The 23,862-nt window shown below is 38.7% G+C and overlaps 1 protein-coding gene across 1 annotated transcript in view; it reads left to right on the top strand.

Annotated features, from left to right (window-relative positions):
* Positions 1–23,862, top strand: part of lrp1ba (low density lipoprotein receptor-related protein 1Ba) — a 334,663-nt gene that overhangs the window by 36,506 nt on the left and 274,295 nt on the right. Inside the window, exon 2 of the mRNA XM_067415030.1 lies at positions 19,792–19,905. Within this exon, the coding sequence (XP_067271131.1) occupies positions 19,792–19,905 (114 nt within the window). The remainder of the gene's footprint in view (positions 1–19,791; positions 19,906–23,862) is intronic.

Below are 23,862 nucleotides of genomic sequence, written 5' to 3'. Positions count from 1 at the left end.
GTCTTGTCTCCATGGCGACCCCCCAAAACTCCAACATGACAAAAACGTTTCTAAATCCCAACTTAATAGAACATTAAATGATAATAATAACAAGCCTTCTACATTATTTATCTTGCTTACAAACACATTTTCTCTTAACTAGAAATCTCATTACCCTTAGTAAGTTGATTGTACACAATAAAATTAAGTTGTTACGAAATGTTCATTTAAATATAATATTGAACAAGCAGCAAACATCCTCGTTTTGAGTGAGTGCTTCCATTTCAGCAGGAAATCTAAGAAAAATCCATGACTTTCCAAACAAGGAAATTAATAATAATAATAATAATAATAATAATTCATTACATTTATATAGCGCTTTTCTAGACACCCAAAGCACTTTACATATAGAAAAGTGCTTTGGGTGGGGGGAATCTCCTCAGCCAACACCAATTTGCAGCATCCACCTGGATGATGCGACGGCAGCCATTTTGCGCCAGAACGCTCACCACACACCAGCTGATTGGTGGAGAGGAGACAGAGTGATGAAGCCAATCAGGATATGGGGATTATTAGGAGGCCATGATGGACAGGCCAATGGGCAAATTTGGCCAGGATGCCGGGGTTACACCCCTACTCTTTATCGAAGTACATCCTGGGATTTTTAACGACCACAGAGAGTCGGGACCTCGGTTTAACGTCTCATCCGAAACACGGTGCTCTTTAACAGTAAAATAACGGTTACTGCAAGATTGAAACGCGCGTTGCGACGCGTCAAAAGCAAGAAACACTGAAAAATGATAGAAATTGCTAGATTTAAGTTGCAGTTTGGAAAAAATACCTGTTCTTTTGGCAGTAAACAGGGGTCAGCATGGGCAACCTGACTGGTCTGCAGTTATGCAGCCACACACAACAAACTGTGATGCACTGTGTATTCTGACACCTTTCTATCAGAACCAGCATCAACTTATTGAGCAATTTGAGCTACAGTAGCTCGTCTGTTTGACATGGGCAGCTTTTGCTCCTCACGTGCATCAGTGAGCCTAGGCCCCCCATCACCGGTTCACCACTGTTCCTTCCTTGCATATCATTTAAACAATACAAATGTATAGTGAATCGAACATTATTCAGGAATAATGCCATGATGTGGTGTGTGTATTACTTGTGACTCCTTAGCTCCGCCCAATGCACGACTCCATGAGTTTGACTGTTTTCAGAATGAATCAGTACAGTGTGTCTGTCTTTTATAAATATGATAAAACTTTTGGTTGAGTTTAATTTAGAGGGGTTGCTTCACCGTCAGAAAAAAGGCACATCGAAAATCGAGATGACTTGGTGGCTATAACAAGTCACTTTCAGATTCCAGTAAATAAGCAGTCTCTTAAGAGAGAACTTAAAGGTCCCGTTCTTTGCGTGTTTTCGAAGCTTTGATTATGTTTACAGTGTGCAATATAACATGAGTTCATGTTTCGTGTGTAAAAAAACAGTATTTTTCACACAATTTGCTTATCTGTACAGCGCTGTTTCCTCTATCCTAAAAACGGCCTGATGATTTCCTTGTTCTATGAAGTCCCTCCTTCAGAAACACTTAACGAGTTCTGATTGGGCCAGCGCTTCCCGTGTTGTGATTGGACAGCAGCTTAGCGCACTTTGCCCGAAAAAGGTCCCTCTTACCATAAAGGGAGATGCTGAATTCTTCTCCACGTGGAAGAGCAACAAGACCACGCCCCCTATTTTGCATGTTCTTGTGGGCGGAGGGTTCGCGGTTCTAGTGACATCATTAAATCAGGAAGTGCAGGGGTGTAGTCCAAACCGGCCGTTCGCTGTAGGCTTTGAAAGGGAACTTCTGTTAAATAAAATATCTCGCTTGCCATTGAACTTTGAGCTTTATAATTTTACAGGTATTATTTATGCTCTAACAGCAACATTACACACTAACTAAAGTTTGAAAGATGGAATCGCGAAGAACGAGACCTTTAAGTCTGTGTTGTGTAATCGTCTAGTTGAGATGATTGTGATTTGTAGTTAAAATGTTTTAAATAAACCTCCAGAATGTTTTAAAACGTTGTTTTCACTTAATTTTTTTTCAATATCACTTATTTTTTAATATATTAATATATTTCTTTATTAATTAATATAAATGTACTGTATATGTATACTGTATTCATCTTTTATGTAATACATAAACTTTTTAAAAAAATACATACTTTTCAAACTATTGTAAATGTAACATATATATATATATATATATATATATATATATATATATATATATATATATATATATATATATATATATATATATATATATATATATATATATATATAAACATATCACATCACTTATTTTCTTATGAGAGGACACTTATTTATTATGATATAAAATTTACATTTGCGCACATAATGACAGAGGCGGGAACATGCAAATACACGCTCATTTTTACTTGACAATTAACTTGATCGTGTATTGACAGATGAGACGCCATGTTTTATTACACAACTGAGGGAGCAACATAATTGCTCTCTCTCTCTCTCTCTCTCTCTCTCTCTCTCTCTCTCTCTCTCTCTCTCTCTCTCTCTCTCTCTCTCTCTGCTGTTTCATCATCTTATTATCCTAATCCTCCCTTATCTGGAGCTTCTACAGTAGCTTGTACAATACTGGGAGTGAATATATGAACAGATTAAAGGAGTGAGTGTGCATGAAAAGAGGTACAGTGATGTAATGTTGTTCTAAACCTGTCTGACTATCTTTCTTCCATGGAATAAAAAAAGAAAGATTTTGCAGAAAGTACATTTGTCCTTTCTGATGATTGAAAAAAAAAATCTAAATAGTTTTGCTACTGTTGGGAGTTCTAGATGGTTTTATATTGTGTTGCTATGGGGTTGCTAAGGTGTTCTTGGTTGTTTTAGCAGCTTGTTTGCTACTGTATGGGGTTCTAGGCGGTTTTTAGCATGTTACTATGGGGTTGCTAAGGTTTTCTTGGTTGTTTTAGCAAGTTTTTCGCTACTGTAGGGGGTTTCAGATGTTATTAAGCGTGTTGTTATTGGGTCAATAAGGTGTTCTGTGTTGTTTTTTGCACATTGTTACGTAGTTGCTACTGTAGGGATTTCTTGATGGTTTTATATTGTGTTGCTATGGGGTTGCTAAGGTGTTCTTGGTTATTTTGAGCAAGTTTTTCGCGACCGTAAGGGGTTTTAGATGTTATTAAGCATGTTGCTATTGAGTCAATAAGGTGTTCTGTGTTGTTTTTAGGCCATTATGATGTTCTAGGTTGTTTTTAGAATGTTGATATGGGGTTGCTAAGGTGTTCTGGGTTATTTTTAGGTTTCTAGGGTGTTCTTGTTTTTTTAGCAGCTTGTTTGCTACCATATGGGTTGCTAAGGTTTTCTTGGTTATTTTTAGCAAGTTGTTTTGCTACTGTAGGGGGCTCTAGATGTTATTTAGTGTGTTGCCAGTGGGTCTGCCAAGGTGTTCTCTGTTGTTTTTAGGTTGTTAAGTTGTTCTAGGTTGTTTTTAGAATGTTGATATGGGGTTGCTAAGGTGTTCTGGGTTGTTTTTAGGTCGTTAAGGTGGTCTAGGTTGTTTTTAGAATGTTGATATGGGGTTGCTAAGGTGTTCTGGTTAGATTTTAGCACATTGCTAGGTAGTTGCTACTGTAGAGAAATAGATGGTTTTATATCATGTTGCTATGGGGTTGCTACAGTGTTTTTGGTCATTGTTAGCATGTTTTCACTACTAAGGTGTTGTTAAGGTGTTCTAGGTTGTTTTTAGCATGTTGCTATGGGGTCGCTAATGTGTTCCGGGTTGTTTTTAGTTTGCTAAGTTGTTCCGGGTTGTTTTTAGCACATTGCTAGGTAGTTTCTACTGTTGCGGGTTCTAGATGGTTTATAGCGTGTTGCTATGGGGTTGCTTAGGTGTTCTGGATGTTCTGGTGTTCTGTTTGTAACATGTTATTTGCTACTGTATGGTTTCTAGGTGTTTTTTTAGCATGTTGCTATGGGCTTGCTAAGGTGATTTTCGGTTGTTTTATCATGTTGCTATGTGGTTGTTAAGGAGTTGTTTTAGCATGTTGCTATCGGGTTGCTAAGGTGTTTTGGGTTGTTTTAACTTGGTTTCTAAAGTATTTTGAGTGGTTTTAATTATATTTCTAGGGAGTTAATAAGGTGTTCTGGGTGGTTGCTAGGTGGTTACTTACTGGCCCAAGTTTAACCCCCAATTTTGTGATCTCTAGATATGACTTGCATCCCCGTCTATTCTGTTTTATGTAAAAATCTAAACATGGTATGAGATTGCATTCTGTAGCACAGCTGCACAGGTCACAATATGTCTGTCTTATTCTTTAAAAAATGTTTTCAAAAAGTCCAGTTGAACATGTTTTTAAATGAAACAATTGTTTTCTCTTCCAGCTGAATCATTCCACTCAGGATGTCCCAGTGAGGGTGAAATACTGTACGCACCATGAAGCTCCGCTCTGTTATGCTAATCTAGGCCCATTATGAAACCGTACGATTTAGAAACGTTTTGGAAACTGAAGCGAGGTGGTCTCTTGAGTTCACAAAGACTCAGCCAGTCAGAATCCGCTAATGCTAAGCACTTATTAAAGTGAACAGGAAGGCACAGGAAGTACTTATCTAAGAAAGGGCAAAAAAAGATGACGTTTCATTTGCAAAGCTGTTTGTGCAAAGATAAAAGAAATTCAGATATCTGATTAAACGGATAAAATCTTAGGACAACTGATGCGAAATCATTGCATTGAATATTTTCTTTTTTTTCTTTTGGCGCCTCTGCCAGAGGTTTTTGTGTTGACATCTGCGATAAGAGAAGAGCATTTCAGTTCAGTTTGGTTCTTGTAGAATGAAGACAGCTGGCGAGGCTGGATCTTGTCATTTCAGAAGCCCAGAATGCCCTCTGATGTAGATTGTAATGATAAAAGAACGTCCAAGGACTCGTCGTCTCATTCCACGTCGTTTTTGATGCTAAGAGCTGTTGCAGGTTATTGCGAGAGCGTGTTTGTGAAGCTCATGACGACTTTCAGCCGAGCAGACAGCTTGATTGACCCTGAAAATGTTGAGATGACACGCAATTCCAAACGACTCTTGAAGTAGTAGTTTATGCAAATCACATTTTTTTTCAATCATGCACCTTCAAAACTTTCCAGCATGAAAAAAAAAAGCAAGAACATTTTCAAATCGGGGTATCAGAATGCCCAAAATACAACTTTTTAAGAATTATTATATAATTTTTTACAAAAATATTTTTTTAGGTTTCAGATTATTATATATTATATTTTATTGTGTTTATTATTTTAATTTAATAAAAATATATTACATATATTTCTATTTGTTTTATAAAAATATATTGCATACTGTATATTAATGTATTTTTATCAATTTATTTATTATATATATTCTGTTCCTTTATTTGTTTAAATATATATATATATATATATATATATATATATATATATATATATATATATATATATATATATATATATATATATATATATATAATATGTGTGTGAAATATACATTATATATATAGATTATTTTTATAACAACATATTACATGCTATGTATTAATGTGTTTAATAATTATATTATTGTCATATTATTATTATTATTATTATTATTATATAATTATTGTCATAAATATATTACCTTTTATATATTTGTTACTTTTTTTAAAGAAAATACATAATTAATGTACATTTACTAATTTATTTATTTATATTGTTTCTTTTTTAATCAATGAATCAATCAGTCAGTCATTCAGTCAGTCAGTCAGTCAACTCTCCAGAAGTCTGAGACCACTGGTATTTTGCCATATATATTCATATTTTCTATTAATTGTACATCATATGCATTTATTTCATTACATTAGAGGTCCTTAAGCATGTAGTTAAAAGTTAAATTCGACCAATGATGTGATTTTGGGGCGGGGCTATCTGTTTGATGACCAATGGCAGACAGGGGGCATGTTGTTTGGCTTTAAATATTATTTTTTTCAAAAAATTTGTTTAGAAGTCAAACAAGTTTTTATTTAAAAGTTTAAATGACACAAATTCCTGATTTGCATTATGGTCTCATACTCATTTCCCTTTTCTTTTATATAGGCTATGCCTCTTTTTTCCTCCAAATCCAATTCCTTTGTCATTGAATTAGCCATTTAACAGATTAAAAACATAAGGCAAACAAAGCTTTGTGATTAAGTATCCTGGAGTTCATAGTTGGACACTAAAACGGCATTTTGCGGCTTTGGTGTTCAATAGGGACCTGCTGCTCTGTCAGATTAAATAATTAGATTTTTCCTGCCTGAAGTTTGGGTGTACAAGACTCGTTCCTCATTACCGTGTCACATCTCTATGGCAACCACAAATGATATTTCATAATTAAGAGCTGGCAGAGAGCCTACGTCCTTCCCACTTATTTCAGAAATAAAACGATCAATATGGGCCCCACGCACGCGGTGTAATTGAACGAGCTTGTGCGCGTTGGGATTGATTAATCACGCAAGAGAGAAATTGCAAACATCTCTTCGGCACAATGGCTGGAGCTGTTCATCACCTGCACTCACGCTGATGAAGCTAACGGGCGGCGCCGATCTCGTGCGGCAGGAGTCGGAGTTAATGTTTGGAGCGCGAGGGCAGGTAGATGGAACAGCAGTGTGTAATTAAATATCCAGATTTGGATGAGGATATGTCTGCGCTCATTAAATGTCACTCACTTGCAGCTTGTTAAAAAAAAAAATAGTAGAAGATTATCCTGAAGAATGTTTTACAGCTGCGTAGATGTGCCAGTATGAAATGTGGCATCAAAAAAGATGAAATTGGAGAACATGTTAACGTGTCCACTCAAATAGCTAGATGTTGTTGAGATTGACTTCTATGGAAGCTTATTACCACCACAAATCAAACCATTTTAAAAGATGATTGCGACTTTTTATCTCACAATTGTGAGATTACATCTAGCAGTTCTAGACCACATAAAACTGACCACATTTGCTTTCTGTACCGCCAAATTGGCACCCCTAAATCATATCATTCAGCAAACTTGTTACAAGGCAAAAAATGCTTTTCTTACTTAGTATTTTTGTCTTGTTTCTAGTCCAAACATCTCAAAATTCTTAAAACAAGAAGTATTTACTAGACAGCAAAAGTATTTGTCTTGTTTTGGGGAAAAAGATAAAATGAAGTGAGTTTTTGCTTAAAATAAGAAAAATAATCTGCCAATGGGATGAGAAAATTAATCTTAATTCAAACAGAAAACAAGATTTTTTTTTCTCAACCAATTGGCAGATTATTTTGCTTATTTTAAGCAAAAACTCACTTCATTTTGAGTTTTTTTTTCTTTCTTTCCCAAAACAAGACAATAATTTTTACTTGTCTTGTAAATATTTCTTAATGTAAGAATTTTTGATATTTTGACTAGGAACAGGACAAAAATACTAAGTAAGAAAATCATTTTTTGCAGTGTATTGAGGGCAAACAACATTATTTCTGTGGATTTGACCATTCACGTATTCCATAACGAAACATCTTCAGCAGCATTGAGCTCACAGGAACGCTAATCTCTTCGACGGTAATTTTCATCACCAACAAACCTCCACAGATGGGGAATGAGGGAGGACCCATTGTGTAGGCTATGCGGAGGGAGGGGAACAATGGCGCATATACTGGCAGGATGCAAAACAGCTCTTAGCCAAGGAAGATACAGGTGGCGACATGACAACGTCCTCAGTGCACTGGCTGACATCTTGGAGCGGGAGAGGCAGAAAAAGCGCCAGACCATTATAAGGCCGGTAACAGCCATTCAGTTCATCAGAGAGGGGGAGAAACCACCAGCCCCCAAGAAGATTAAGAAGAGCCTCTTGCAAGCAGCACAATCCTGGGAGATGAGGGTGGACCTGGGAAGGAAACTAGTCTTCCCCCAGGTTGTGCAAACACAGTTGAGGCCAGACATGGTCTTATGGTCGGAGGAGGCAAGGAAGCTAATCTTGATTGAACTGACGGTTCCATGGGAAGACGTGTGCGAGGAGGCCTACGAGCGGAAAGCCACCAAGTATCAGGACCTCGTTGAGCAGTGTAGGGCCAAAGGGTGGCAGACCTGGCTATTCCCGGTTGAAGTCGGGTGTAGGGGTTTCCCGGCACAGTCTGTGTGGAAAACACTCACAGCTCTGGGTTTGGCAGGTAGGGAAAGGAAGGTAGCTGTTCGTAGGTTGGGTGAGGCAGCAGAAAGAGCGTCTTGCTGGCTCTGGAGTAGGAGGGAGGAGTTGAGCTGGGGGCCAGGAGGAGGTGGGCAGTGACTGGCCACCACTGCCGACCCGCCAACTGGAGGGTGTTGTGGTTCAGGGTCGAAACATCCCGTGAAAGTTGGACGCCACCTGACGACATCTTCTCCTGGCTGAAAGCTACTGCCATGTACTACAGTCAGTGACTGAATTAGATAGCATCAGTTAGATGTATCCAATAGTAAAAAACACTTTCTCTTTAGAAATATGAGAAAACTAACCCTAATACAGTATAAGAAACTGGCCTTCGCCTAGCCACGGGCTTGAGACTAGCATAACATTTTCTCACTCAAACCCATGGCAGCTGCTGTGTCTGATTGCTTTTAGATGAAATTTCTGTCGTAAACTACTGGTCTAGGATCAGTTTTCTCAGTAATACTAGCATATTGGCAAAACATATTTGGCAAACGATCCAGTGCGCATCTGGAGAATGTCAAAAGTTTCGTTGATGCAGTGTTGAGCAATGTATCACAAACATATCTGTTGATTTCTTGAACAGAATGGCCAATCAGAGGCATTTAAGGGGCCGTTTATTTTTTGGCTGTTCATTCATATGACAACTGTGTTTTTGAGGGCCTAAAAACACTATATTTGTTTATATATTATATATTTTCTTTTTATTATAGCATTATCATCTCTGTGTACATAAATTGGTGAAAACGGTGATGTCATGCGTATTATGTGTTCATAGTTTTTCATTACAAAGTGACATCACTAACTACTGGCCTGGCATGTATAATGCAGCGTTTTTAGTTGTTACTAATAATTAATGTAGAACATTTATTTAAATGTTTTTCAAGGACTTAATGTAATTTTAAATATACACTCACCTAAAGGATTATTAGGAACACCATACTAATACTGTGTAGCCTCTAAACTGTAGCCTCTTTTTCCTATTTGTAGTGGAGATGAGTGGTACCCAGTGGGGTCTTCTACTGTTGTAGCCCATTCGCCTCAAGGTTGTGTTGTGGCTTCACAAATGCTTTGCTGAATAACTCGGTTGTAACGAGTGGTTATTTCAGTCAAAGTTGCTCTTCTATCAGCTTGAATGAGTCGGCCCATTCTCCTCTGACCTCTAGCATCAACAAGGCATTTTTGCCCACAGGACTGCCGCATACTGGATGTTTTTCCCTTTCAGACCATTCTTTGTAAACCCTAGAAATTGTTTAGTGGTTGTGTGTAAAAATCCCAGTAACTGAGCAGATTGTGAAATACTCAGACCGGCCCGTCTGGCAGCAACAACCATGCCACGCTCAAAATTGCTTAAATCACCTTTCTTTTACATTCTGACATTCAATTTGGAGTTCAGGAGATTGTCTTGACCAGGACCACACCCCTAAATGCATTGAAGCAACTATCATGTGATTGGTTGATTAAAAAATTGCATTAATGAGAAATTGAACAGGTGTTCCCTAATAATCTTTTAGGTGAGTGTACACTATATTGCCAGAAGTTTTGGCATTTTTACATGAAATTGAATGACATCCCATTTTTAATCCATATGGTTTAATATGGACATGCCCCACCCTTTGCATCTATAACAGCTTTCACTCTTCTGGGAAGGCTTTCCACAAGGTTTAGGAGTGTGTTTATGGGAATTTTTGACCATTCTTCTAGAAGCATGGTCATGTGTGAGGTCAGGCCCTGATGTTGGATGAGAAGGCCTGGCTCACAGTCTCCGCTCTAATTCATCCCAAAGGTGTTCTGTCGGGTTGAGGTCAGGACTCTGTGCAGGCCAGTCAAGTTCCTCCACACCAAAACTTGCTCATCCATGTCTTTATGGACCTTGCTTTGTACACTGGTGAGCGGCCATGTTGGAACAGGAAGGGGCCATCCCCAATCTGTTTCCACAAAGTTGGGAGCTTGAAATTGTCCAAAATGTCTTGGAATGCTGAAGCATTAAGAGTTCCTTTCACTAGAACCAAGGGGCCAAGCCCAAACCCTGAAATACGACCCCACAGCATAATCCCCCCTCCACCAAACTTTACACTTGGCACAACGCAGTCATGCAAGTACTGTTTTCCTGGCAACCGCCAAAAGACTTGTCTATCAGATTGCCAGAGAGAGAAGCGTGATTCGTCACTCCAGAGAACACATCTCCACTGCTCTAGAGTCCAGTGGCAGCATGCTTTACACCACTGTATCCAACGCGTTGCATTGCACTTGGTGATGTAAGGCTTGGGTGCAGCTGCTCGGCCATGGAAACCCATTTCATGAAGTACTTTTCTTAAACTAATCTGAAGGCCACACAAAGTTTGGAGTTCTGGAGCTATTTAATACAAAAAGTTGGTGACATCTGAGCACTGTGCGCACTATATGTTGCATGGATTTATTTATTTGTATCTTTTCTAGGATGTTCATAGTTGCTAAAGCGTTGCAATAGAAACATGTACAATACTTTTTTCTGGCCTTTGACCTTACCTTTACATTTATTTTTTGTGTTACATTGTAATGTTCGGTTATGACAGAGGCTATATCTTCTAACTTTATTTGCCTAGTAAAATAACATTTATTAATGAATTCAAATTGTAGTAACTTTCAGAAAATATGTGTGGGAAAGTAAATAGTCAATTCATTTGAACTAAATTAGAAGGAGACAAAAATGAAAGGAAGCGGTTAGTCTTTAAGACTATAGTTCTGGCACATGCAGTGACGGAGAACTTCCTCCATATGCCTGGCCGTGGGTCAATAGCACTCGATTCACAAGGACGGCCACTATGGAGGAGCGTTGTTTATAGGGCAAGCACTAAAAAGTCAAATTAACCAGGATCCCATGTTCCCATCATTGATACTATGTCCAATAAATATGCTGTCTAAATGATCGCAATACTTAGCATGTCAAAACAGTCCCACTCCGCGTCAGACCGTCGTTTGAGAACTTTAGTGCTTCATCCAACCTCGATTTATTGACAAACAATTGAGTCGTGCCGAGATTCGCATCATAATACCTGCCAAAACCCTGCCGGTGTGAATGTTCATCATCGGAGCTGGTTTCATATCCTTATGCATCCACATTTCACACGTTCCCATAAAATATATTTCCAAAGCAGCTGTCAGGGATGCGTTCAGCATGCAGTATTTTTTCCAGGTACAAAACAAGCAGGCGCGGAGTGGCGGAGGGCTGTGAACACAACCACATTAAGCATAATGTGTGAGAAAGCCACACTGAATTTTAAGATAAGCTGATGAATTATTCATGTTGTCTTAGTGAGGTTTGTGTGCACGTCTGTCTCCCTTAGTGTGTGTGTGTGTGTTTGTTAGCTTGTGTTTAAGGCAAGAAGACCTGGTTTGTGTTGTGTGAGATAATATCTTGACAATCTGCCATTGCAGAGAAAAAGGGAAGAGGTTGCTTAAAATTGAGACAGGAGGGAAATAAAGGCCTCTGTAATATGTTTGCATTGATTTTCCCCCCCTTTTGCTTCAGGATTATTGCATCTCGTTCTCAGACATGCATAGCATTATGATCTGAGATTGAGGATTATGGGTCGGATTCCTTATGTGTCTTTACATGTGTATGTCAGCAATGACTGATTTTCTTGTGGTTTTCAATGAGAATAGAACAGATTGTTTTCACTTACAGTATATAATGAGGATAAATGAAGCCTTATGGAGAAATATATCACTTATGGAGAAATATATCACTATATTACCCAGTCGTGGATGGAAATTAAAAATGAGGCTATCCAAATTTGCTTCCGTATTGTAACAATGTTTTCCAAGTGACATGGAAGATTCAGTATGATTACATGTTGGAAAACATGAAATGAAAACATGTTTGATATCATGATTTTCATGGAGAAAAAAAAGTGTCAAATCAAATCTGCAGACCGGCTCTGACTTTTGGCAACTAGCATAAACTTGTAAATCAGGGCAAAATTCTGGGCAAAAGTCATGTAGCGTATTCCAGTATCCTGTCACCGTTTAAACTGCCCTGTCAATCATCTTGTCGCAGTTAATTTAATTTAAACGTCCCCGTATCGGAGAGAAATGTAGCAGCATGTTCATCTGCCAATGCGTTTGCACAAGGATTCATTTGAAAAGTTCACAATGCTGTTGTAAATTAAATGTAATGTGGATGACAATGAATGCATGTCTTTTAGTCAGGTTAGATACTGAATATGAATCACTCAAACCCCTTTATCTAATGCTAATGTCCTAATTACTGTATTCAGAGCTGATCACGTCCTCGGACTGGGAAATTATGCGGGTCATATGCACAAGTCGGCGCAGGCCACAAAAAGTATCGGAACCATTTGAATTCTGCATGAAAAGCTGCATTTAAAAACAATATGGAAGAGATTAGGAGGAAACTGCGGCTTTATGAGCTCATTGAGCTGTGATATAAATTAAACGCTATTGGCTTTTTTTTTTAAAGGGGGAGTGTCTTCCTGTTTCAGTGGAAGTTATGTCAACACATTGAATAATGCTGAGCGCTTCAAGGCACGTCAATGGGCATTCACAGCCAAAATGATCCATAGCTCTTGGAGCGATTGCTAAAGAGAGAGAGATTGCTAAATCTTTTATTATGCCGCTGACGACACTTCCGCTTCTTTCGGTCCTGTGCATAACGGAGGCCAGCAAGTAGTTGCTGTGCGAGTGAACCTCACTCATCTGACCTCAAGAGACGCTCTAACCACTGACGCTAGAAATTGCATCTTTTCGCCTCCTTGTTAGAACGTCTGACCCTCATGCCGGCGGACCCAGGTCGAGTCCCACTTAGATGGGGCGGTTCGAACTGCAGTCTGCATGTCTAAATATGTATTCAAATGCAAAACCTAAACATTAGTAAGCAGATATGATCTGCAGTACTTTGAGCAACTACACTAGATGTATATTAACCCTCACCCTTAGCCTGATGTGGTCATACTCAATTCAAGTCAGAATATGAGTCTGAAACTGCTCCATTGGGCTGTGATTATGGGGCGTGTTTCAACCGAACCAGGAAAGACCTGAATTGGATAGACTTACAACCAATCAGAACAACGGAGCGACGCATAACGTTACTTGTCAAATGTCAACAGAACTCAACTGCACTGTGTTGCCAAGTCTGCGTTTTTTTCCTTGCGGGTTGTTTTCCATGTCTGTGGGTTGAATAGGGATGGGTATCGTTAAGGTTTTAACGGTATTACTCTTATCGATACTGCTTATCGGTCCGGTACTGTAACGGTATTCTTATCGGTACTTTTTGAGATTATCTATATATATATATATATATATATATATATATATAGATACACCGCTGCCTCTTTAAAGGGGGGTGAAATGATGCTTCATGCATACTGAGCGTTTTACTCTGTTAAAGACTTGGATTCCCATCCTAAACATAGACAAAGTTTCAAAAACTAATGTTGGACGTTTGATGGAGTATTTCTTTTTCAAAAATACTCCTTCCGGTTTCTCACAAGTTTCGGAGAGTTTTTTTCCGAGTATGGGTCGGCTTGACGTTAATAGATCGGAAGGTCCTTGTATGGGCCGGACGGGCTCTTCTCCCAGTAGGGTGCGCGCGCAAGACTAGAGCGAGAGAGGAAATGCACGCCCGGAAACAGTCTCTCAGCTGCAGATCCAGTCGTCCGTGAACACTTATGTTGCTCCCGCTCCACTTTATTCCTATGGGTGATGTCTAGCGACTTCAACGCTTCAGCACAGCATTTCGGGAAGGCAGCGCTGCATTTGAACGCAGAAATGACGGGAAGCGTCACAACATCGCAGATTTCCACCGTTCACTGCTGTCGGGACTTCAGCAAATCATACCAAAGAAGTGTGTTTTTGACGGAGCGGTCCCAGCGATAAAGGTTCGGTCCTGCTTTGGAAGCAGCCGGTGAGTAAAACTGCTTCAAATGTCTATGCTGTTGGCTCGTCGCGTGAGTAAACATCAGTAAACGGCACGATCGCGTGCTTCATTCAAATGCGCTAACGTTACTCCATTGTTGTTCTATGTATAACGTTACACTAGTCTGACGTGCAAAACCGTTTTGCTTGCTACTGCTAAGGTTTAGTCGCATACAATAGTCCATAAACCGAATCATGTCCTCATAAACTGCGAGTAAACACACACAAATGTTGACAGGCCCCTAAATACAGTACATACCACAGAGACGGACGTCCTGATGTTGCTGTTTCTCCTGTTCAATTTATTTCAGCCTCTGAATGATTCTGGATCATATCTGTATTAGCTGAATCGGATCAATAGCCATGGGTTTCTCCACGCTTGAGGACGTCACCGCTTTGCTCCCTCGTCATTCTTTTGCTCCGCCCTCACGATACGCCTCCAGGTGCTCAGTTTTTTCCGGAAAGACTCGGTACAGCCCATATTTCTTTAATAAATATAATAAAACTAAAGACTTTTCGGAGATATGAAGTATGCAATACTACTCTATAGGTACTCAAGATTGACATGAGATTGACTGAGTGTTTCACCCCCGACCCCCGATTACCCCCCCCTTAAGACAGATTTGCAGATCTATAGGCGACTTTGGCAGACGCACTACGTTTTCTCCCAACTATATCCATAATAACTACGTTCATTTTAGACACAAATTGTGTTGTGTTTAACAGACTCTCCAATCCGGTCATTTTGACGTGGATTATTGTGTACATTTGATTGTTTAGACGCGAGTGTGAAACCGAAAGTGTAATTTGCTCGTCTCGTTGCGGGCTGTTTCAGAGCGCGCCGACTTGGGAACAATCTCTTGCGCACATTTTTGTGCTTTTAATCGCTCTTTTTATTATTAAACGCATCCCACAATTTAACAACAGTAGCTAGACTGTATTTTACAACAATCACTGATCGTGCTGATTCTGTCACTGCGTTTGAGTTTTAGGGAGAAATGACAGTTGCTGCAAAGGGAATTTGCGCTAGACATAAATATTGTAATTATAATCTTTGGAAGCCAAAATCTAAAATAAAATCAGACTATCACAGATCTAAAATGTAACCAGGCTATGTTTGAATTAGTTCTGTCCTCTGTCATCACTCATTAGGGCGGTCGTTTTGCGCAGCTCTCTCTCTCTCTCTCTCTCTCTCTCTCTCTCTCTCTCTCTCTCTCTCTCTCTCTCTCTCTCTCTCTCTCTCTCTCTCTCTCTCTCTCTCTCTCTGTCTCTCTGTCTCTCTCTCTCGTCACTTGTATTTTCAAAAGTACCGACAGCAGAACAGATAACGTTCCGAGCTTATCGATACAACGGTCTTTCAAAATTCACCCCCGGGGCCCGTTTAATATCGGGTTTCGGTACCCATCCCTAGGGTTGAAGCGACCTCAATTATGTGATATATAGGAATGTGAATTTTAGCAGGCAACCTTGCCAAAATAACACTATATTTTACACACATAAAACTGTGTTGATTAGGATGTAGCCAAACAGTTGCTCACCTGTCTAATAAAGCACACAATATATTAAAGCTGCACTATGTAATTTTTGCGTCCGCTAGAGGCCGCCTATTCAAAACAAAGGTGTAGTTTGATGACGCCAAGTTTGAGCTCGGAATCTTGGGACATGTGGTCTTCACCTCATAGCCGGTTGGGAAGAATCGGGCTAGGACTCATGTTCATGCATGCGATTATTAACGTGACTGTAGTATGAAGCAGAGCAGGACTGAGTGTTGAGGGAGCTGAGCAAGGCCGCTGGAGCGATTGTCGCGCAACACACAGCTCGCGAGCAGCGGGACTTTTATTATGACGGGACACAAACGCCGGCGCCATTTACACTTTTCCGGTCATGAGTATGAGGTAATGCAGCTCTTTTTATCATATTATATACATTTAAGTGTGTTTAAAAGGATTTTATGACGTTACTCTGTGCGTTCGCTCGGCGGCTGCTGTGACATGTTCACACTGCTAAGAGTAAAACGTTTCTGCCGCTTTAAAACCGGAAAACGAGGATTATGCAGATATGATGCAATTGACAGGTGACTCCCTCAGATGTTTCCGCTCCTTGGTTAAAAAAAGCAATGTTCTTACAATTTACAAATAGTTGGAAACATTTGGGATATAGCAAGATAATATAACACTGGCCTGGTGGTTTTTGGATATTTTACTGCAAAAATACTACATAGTGCACCTTTAAAGCGTCTTCGGGGTTTTCATGGTCTTTACAAAAAATGTAGGGTATATGATGATAATGCAGGTATGATGTCCTTAATAGCCGACACATGGACACGTTCCGTGTCCTGGTTAAAATAGCTTATTCCTCTGGATTTAAACATTCTTGGAAACATTTGGGATAATGTAAGTACACAAGTCAACAAAATATATGACAATGTTATAGTGCTTTTTGGAGATTTTAATCCAAAAATCTTATATATTGTGCCTTTAATGTCACATTTGTAATTATAGTTTCTTTTTTTCTCATCCACTTTGTGCGTGTGTGTGTGTGTGTGTGTGTGTGTGTGTGTGTGTGTGTGTGTGTGTGTGTGTGTGTGTGTGTGTGTGTGTGTGTGACACTGCCCCCTTGCAGGAAACGTCCCTGCTGTGTGTGTGTATAAATATATGAAGTGTATATCAGACTATATGCTAAATCCATGGCACTGCCAGTGAATCCCATACTGCTGTTCGAGACACTTTAATCATGCTTTTCCTGTAGAGCAGATGCTGTTGAACAAAACACTTGCATCTCAGCTGCTTTTTACCATAATAAACAGAGCCGTTAATAGGTTTTGAATTTAAAGACTGTTCATTGTATCAGCAAATAGGCTCTGACTCTTCGCATTACCAGTGCGAGTCCAAAACATGTTCTCGTGTACATCAGCGCTCAGGACGAAACGAGCACGATGTTTCCTTTTGAACTTCCTGTCTCAACTGTGAGCTTCCTTGTCATCTCCGCCAGAGTGATTTAAAACTCATTGTAATCACAACGCACGCTGCTTTCACGCATCCAACTGTCCTGCCCATCCACTCAGCAGGAGGGCCACAAACGCTCCTCTATTACCATCCCATCTTCACAGGGTTCTGATGGAAATGCGCTCACTTTTCCCAGCTTGAAAGCATCTCCTGCGCTCCGTTTCAGCGTTTCAACCGTCTGATGTACGGAATTCATCTCTTCTCTTTGTTGGGTCCGTCCCTGCTGCTTCTCTCTGGGATTGTTTACAGCAACACGCATAAGGCTAGAAGGTAATTCAAATGGATTGTTTGGGTTTAGGCTGAGACATGAAGTGGTTCATGCCGTACACATGTTATTTGGTTATTTATGAAGCTCTAATGCATTGTGGACAAAAAAAAAAAAAAAAAAAAAAGAGCGGGCACTTTTTAGTAGATTGCTTGCTACTTGAGGCTATTGGTTTTTAAGCGAGTGGGTGAATGAAAGAACATGTGTTCTCTTTGAACTAGTGTGAGGAAAGGCCACATTCACTTAAAGCTGAGGAAATGTATTCAGAATCAGTATATGGAGCTATTATTTATTCATTTTTACATATATTCACATGGCAGAAGCTTTTATCCAAAGCAAGGAATGCAACAAGCAATTTATCTTAAAAGAACTCGTCAACATAACCAACATGACAACCTGCTGCCACAGAGAGTGGGCTGGGGACTATTTTCATAGGAAAATGTTGGCGTTATTTTGTCAGTTATTGAGCGGTAGGTAAGATGGAGCCGTTTACCTCCAGTCTTTGTGCTAAGTTAGGCTAGCAGTGGGTGCGTCAGACAGAGTTATGACATGCACGGAAATAAGAATGGTATGTATGGACTTATATAAATCTGGGGTATACGGTGAATAAGCTAATGTCCCAAAAAGTCGGCATTTTCCTATAACTCTTTCCCTGCCAAACACGGAATTTTCCGTAATTTGTGAGAAAACGTTTCAAGGCCAAACACGGAATTTTCCGGGTTTCCGGGTTTTCAATGACAGACACTAGGGGGCGCTATTGCGCATCTTCTGAATGAGTACTGAATCTCCTGATCAAAACACGCGAGTAAGACGCAGTAAAACAAGCGATCGTATGTAATCATATGCATATAAAAAAATAACGTGATCATCATCAAACAGCATATGAATCAAAACTATCTAATGTTACTGAATAAAATGTGGACCCAGGACGAGCTACAGGAGTGCGCTAGCATTTAGGAGTGTTGATAGATTCAGAGCGATGATCAAACACAGATGGAGGAGATCGAGTCCAATCTGGAAACAGTCGTTCACAAAAAACGTGATTTTTTTCAGCTTTTTGTTCAAAATGTGTCAAGTGGTGATAAAAAAAGAATGCATGTTTTTTTTTTTTTTTTTTTTTTTTTTTTTAAAGAATAGGGCCAGCTCTTTATTTTGATATATTGCATGCCTAAAAAAAACCCTAACGGTGGCTGGCAACTTTTTTTTTTTTTTAAACGCTGGCGGGGAAAGAGTTAAAGAGGCAATAAACGAAGTGTAGACGAAAAGTTGTGCAAAAGTGTCCTATTTATGCCCCTTTTTACAAGATGGAAATGAGTCCCCAGAGTGTGTATGTGACGTTTTAGCTCAAAATACACAGAGATCTTTTTTTATAGCATGTTTTTGCTCACCTTTAAAAGTGAACATTTTAACGTGTCGTTTTGTGTGTGTGTCCCTTTAAATGCAAATGAGCTCCTGCCTCCGGCCCCCTTTCAAGAAGAGGGCGGAGCTTCAAGAGCTTGTGTTAGCAGCTCCAAGTCGCAGACACGCACTGAAATGGTCAGAAACGGTTCAGCTTTTTATGTTCAAACCGGAGTCGGTCAATGATGGAGAGATTCAAGAAGAAGTGACATCATGTAGAATGCAACAGGATGTTTCTGATAGGTTAGTTGATGAATTATTGTAGCTGATGTGGAGTTAAATCATTAAGTCATTGATTAGCATGTTCTGTCATGATAATCTAAAAATTGCTCGTGTGGAAACTGTTGTAAGATGCCTTCAGAGCCAGTGAATATGACGATAGAACATGTATAGTTTAGTTTAATTACGGTTTAACTTATGTTGTCATCTTGCTTTTATGACATGCTATTGAATTTATGTTACATACTGTATCGGAATAAATGTGAAAAGACGGATGTGACAGCTTGAACAGACTCTCAAATGTGCTCTACTACAGCTCTTCTCAACATTGCCTTTGTCGTGTCTTCCCGGGGGCGGGCTTTATGTAAATTTTAGGGTTTGTGATGTCATTAACCCGTGAAGAAGCATGTTGTAGTCCCTACCAACTGTTGTTGTCTTAAAAAACAGATTTCTGTAAATGAATATATATCCTTTTGTTTTGAACTTTGAATGTCATAACTTTGCAGATGTTGTTTGTGCTCAAACTGCAACATTACACACTAACTAAAGTTAAAAAAGTGACATCATAATCAAGGACCCCTTTTAAGGAATAGCACCCAGAGTTATATTTGAATATGTTTGTACACGCTTCTGAAGCTAAAACAGTCCAATACCGCTCATTCACATAAACCATATCAGTCATTTTACATTCAGCATTAATATTCAACACACTTGAGAATCATACTGTAACATCTTATTCATGACCTCACATTTCCCATTCTCTCCCCGTGTCATCTTTCCACCTCTACTCTCCACTCGTCCTCAAGTATGTGACGTCGAGGAGTTTCTTTGTGGCGACGGACACAGATGCGTTTCTGTGAGCTGGCTCTGTGACGGGGAACTTGACTGCTCTGACGGTTCAGATGAAACACCTGAGATATGTGAGTCCATCTACAAAACATCTTTCACCCTTTATTTCATGCATCAATTTTATTGTTTCATTTAACTCAACTAATATCTAAACCAATACAACATGTATATCTTTTAAAATGTATTTACAGTATTTCATTGTATATAATAATTTACATATATATTTTAAAATAGTACATAATTTGTGCGCTTGTATGTATGTGTGTATGTATATATATATATATATATATATATATATATATATATATATATATATATATATATATATATATATATATAAACAGTCGTTCATGCTATTGTTCATTCTACCTATCGTTTATTCCTTCGATCATTCATTTGTTCTATCATTTGTTCTATAATTTGTTCTGTTCAATCTAACATTCAAATGTTCCATCGTTCGTTCATTCTGTTTATTGCTTTTTTGTTTGTTTGTTCGTTCGTTCTATTCTATCTAACTTTCTATCATTCGTTTGTTCATTCTATCTATCTATAGTCTGTTTGTTTATTCTATCATTTATTCTATTGAACATTCTATCTATTTATTGATCGATGGATAGATTGTTCGTTCGTTTTTTTCTATCTATTGTTCAATTGTTCTATCGATGGATGGATGGATGGATGGATAGAATGACAGACAGACACAGATAGATAGACTGATAGATAGTTCTATTTCTCAATTGTTCTCAATTGTTCTATGAGATTTGTTATATCTATATATAAATATAATTTTGCTTTATGTATTGTTCTATCTGTCATTCTATCATTCTATCTTCTATCAACAAAACTCACCATTTACATTGCTTACGTTTTTTTCTCATGTATGTCTCATAACCTGTACACTGTAAAAAATGATTTAGAAAAAAAGTTACCTGGTTGCCTTAAAATTTTGAGTTAATTGAAATTAAAATTTTGAGTTAATACAATGAACATTTTTTTGAGATTCGACAACCTTTATTAAAATATTATTAAAAGATTTTGTAATATTGGGTAATTGTGTGTGTTTTATTTCTGCTGACGCAGTCAAATAGTGCTATTTTCATGATTTATCAAATTTTTTATGTGGTTTAGATACAATAATATTTTGAGTTTCTATTTATTAAACAAATTTCCTTCATTGTATCAACTCAAATTTTTAATTTCAATAAACCACAATGTTAAGGCAACCAGGTTACTTACTTTTTAAAGTTAAACCAACAAAAACCAGCATTTTTTTTACAGTGTATATAAATGTCAAATCAATATGTAAACAGGACTATTTCTTGTGTACTTTACGCTTTTAGGGTCATTGACCCCCAAATAAAATAATCTGTAGTTTAAATGTGCTTGAATCGGTTGAATTTGAGTCTCCAAGTGGTTTTTGAAGAGCAAAATCAGATTTAACATTATCAAAGGTCACAAACCAATAAGTGCACTTATAAACTATACATAGTCATATAAATGGAAGAAAAAAAAAATTCTGCCGACATGTATTTTTGGCCAAGCCAATGAGATTTTCAACTCAAAACAATTATACTTGACATTTCAATTACAAACTGAATGGGATTCTAAAACGCTTCAGTAATATTGGGGAATGCACTCATAAATATTGTTGGATTAGAAATGATATGCGCTCAATGCCTGGGATAAAAGATGCCATGAAACGTTAATTAAAACTGTTACCTGAAGTGCTGTGCGGTCTCCACAGGGTACAGTCCTTGAATGCGCCGATTCTGAGAGGATAAAGTGATGAGAGAGCTTTTGAATGTATGACAGGCTGCATAACAATCGTTTTAAAATAGTATGCGTGATGCATCTTTTGAAATTCAGTGTGAGCTGGGAGAAATATTCCTGGAAAGCCTTTTATGAGATCAGAGGAAATCACAGTTAAGGTCAGTTGCCTTTTGGCAACACTGGGAAAAACATAGTAAAATCATATTTTTCCTGTCAGAATTTGGAAAATAAATACCCCTTTCTTATTAATTCTGACAGTGTGGCAATTGCAGAGCTCATTTAAATAAATAGGATGTTTTTATATTGTCTTCGCATGCAGTGCAGGATGTGCTGCTGCATATACTAACTCATCACTGGCTGTTATCATTGCACATCAACAAACGCACCGCCGTGGTTCATTTGATCAGTTTGTCATCTCTCGTCTGTGGAAGACCATCTGTGGTTTTCTAACTTGCCATTCTCTTAATATTCATTCCCTTAATCACACTAGATTGGTGCGTAATCCATTTTCAAAGTGATAAAAAGAAGCAGACTTAGAAATGTGTGTGATTTGAATGAAATAGACTGTGTTTCTGGCACATTCCAGGGCCCAGTTTATGGCCAAATAGCGAACAAATGTTTCGATTGGATCAAATTGTCATGCGCCATCAGATAAAGATAACTGACAGACAACTTAAACACGGGAAGGACAGGACTTCTCATTGGTCCACAGGCAGTTTCTGCCCTGCATCCATCAACAGACTAATCCCGAGTTTGAGCTAACCTCCATAGAAAAAATATTTAGGACTTTCTGGATGCATGAGTGGTGGCTGAAACAAAGGGATGCCACAACAATCCATCCGAGCCTGTTTATAACTATGTATGGGAACTGATGAAATCTAGGCATTTCCATTTCATACTTTTTCAGAAAAAAAAAAAAAAATTCTGGTAATTGCCATCCCAGTGGGCGAAAATCACTACAATACATACTGAATATTTATTTATTTATTTATTGTATACATTACAATTTATTATTGTGCATTACATATTGCAATTTGATATAAATGTTATATATAATTATTAAAAAACGTATATTTTGCATTTCTGCAATATAAATGCATTTTTATTTATTATAAACTATATTCATGGAAAAAGAACATTTCTAACTTATGTAACAAACAATAAAACAACACGTATAACAATAAAAAAATACAGCTTTTTTACATTTATTTTTAACATACATCATTATATTTATAATATAATGTTATATATATATATATATATATAATATAATATTTCTACCACCAGTTCCCAAGAAGGAACCCTGGTATGTGTTGCAGGCCTCAGCCTCAGAGTTTCACGAAGAAAGTGAAAAACTAGTGGGTCCTTCCCGAGAGAAGCATTACCCACAGGGATGTGGTAAGCCCGGCAGTCTGAGTGGAGCCAGAGCTACGCATTTGGTGAAATAGCTAGACCAAATGGAAGCACCAGATATTAGTTTTCTTTGCCCTTGAAAGAAAACCTCAGGAACTTACTGTGCTGAGGGAGGATGAAGACATGGAAGTATGCATATTTTAGATAGATCGTGACAAACCAGTCCTCGGATCATATTTATGTCACGATCTGTTTGAGTTTCAGCATTCTGAACTTGAGTCTCTTGACTGTGCGGTTTAGGAGTGTGCGAAGATCTAGAATGGGACGCAACCCTCCGTCCTTTTTCAGAACAATGAAGTAACAGCTGTAGAAACGTGATTCTCTGTCGGGTGACTGTACCTGTTCCATTACCAGAGCCTGCTCGGGATGCTCTAACGTTGTATCGAGGTGGGCGAGAACTAAACTGAATTCTGTAACCCTTCTCTATGATCTGCAGGAACCATTGATATATATTTAGTAGAGACTTCCATTCTGTCTCGAGGCTGGCCTTTGGTATACTTGGAACAGTCACTTCGGTGACTTTAAAATGAAGCATACTGGCAGGAAGCAACTGAAATTACTGTTTTTGAACCCCCCCTCAGAGGGTGTGAGCTCGACGCTGCGCCCCGAGGCACAGAGGGGGGTGGAGTTGGCAGAACGGCCCCCTGAGGGCACAAAAGTATACTGAGGTGTACACCACTGCACCTTGGTTGGGGCTGCCCTCAGAAGTCCGCGTCAGGACCTTTTTTTTTTAGCTGAAGCCTTTATAGCCTAAAGAACGGTCCTCAGATCCAGCTTCAGCTACGAAGGCTTCGGCCGAGAGTGTCTGCCCTTCCCCAAGAGTTTTCGAGGAGTGGCTCGGGACG

This window comes from Pseudorasbora parva, chromosome 14 (assembly GCF_024679245.1).
Source record: "Pseudorasbora parva isolate DD20220531a chromosome 14, ASM2467924v1, whole genome shotgun sequence".
NCBI lineage: Eukaryota > Metazoa > Chordata > Actinopteri > Cypriniformes > Gobionidae > Pseudorasbora > Pseudorasbora parva.
Note: the sequence above shows the minus strand (reverse complement) of the source record. Positions and strands in the feature narration are given on the sequence as shown.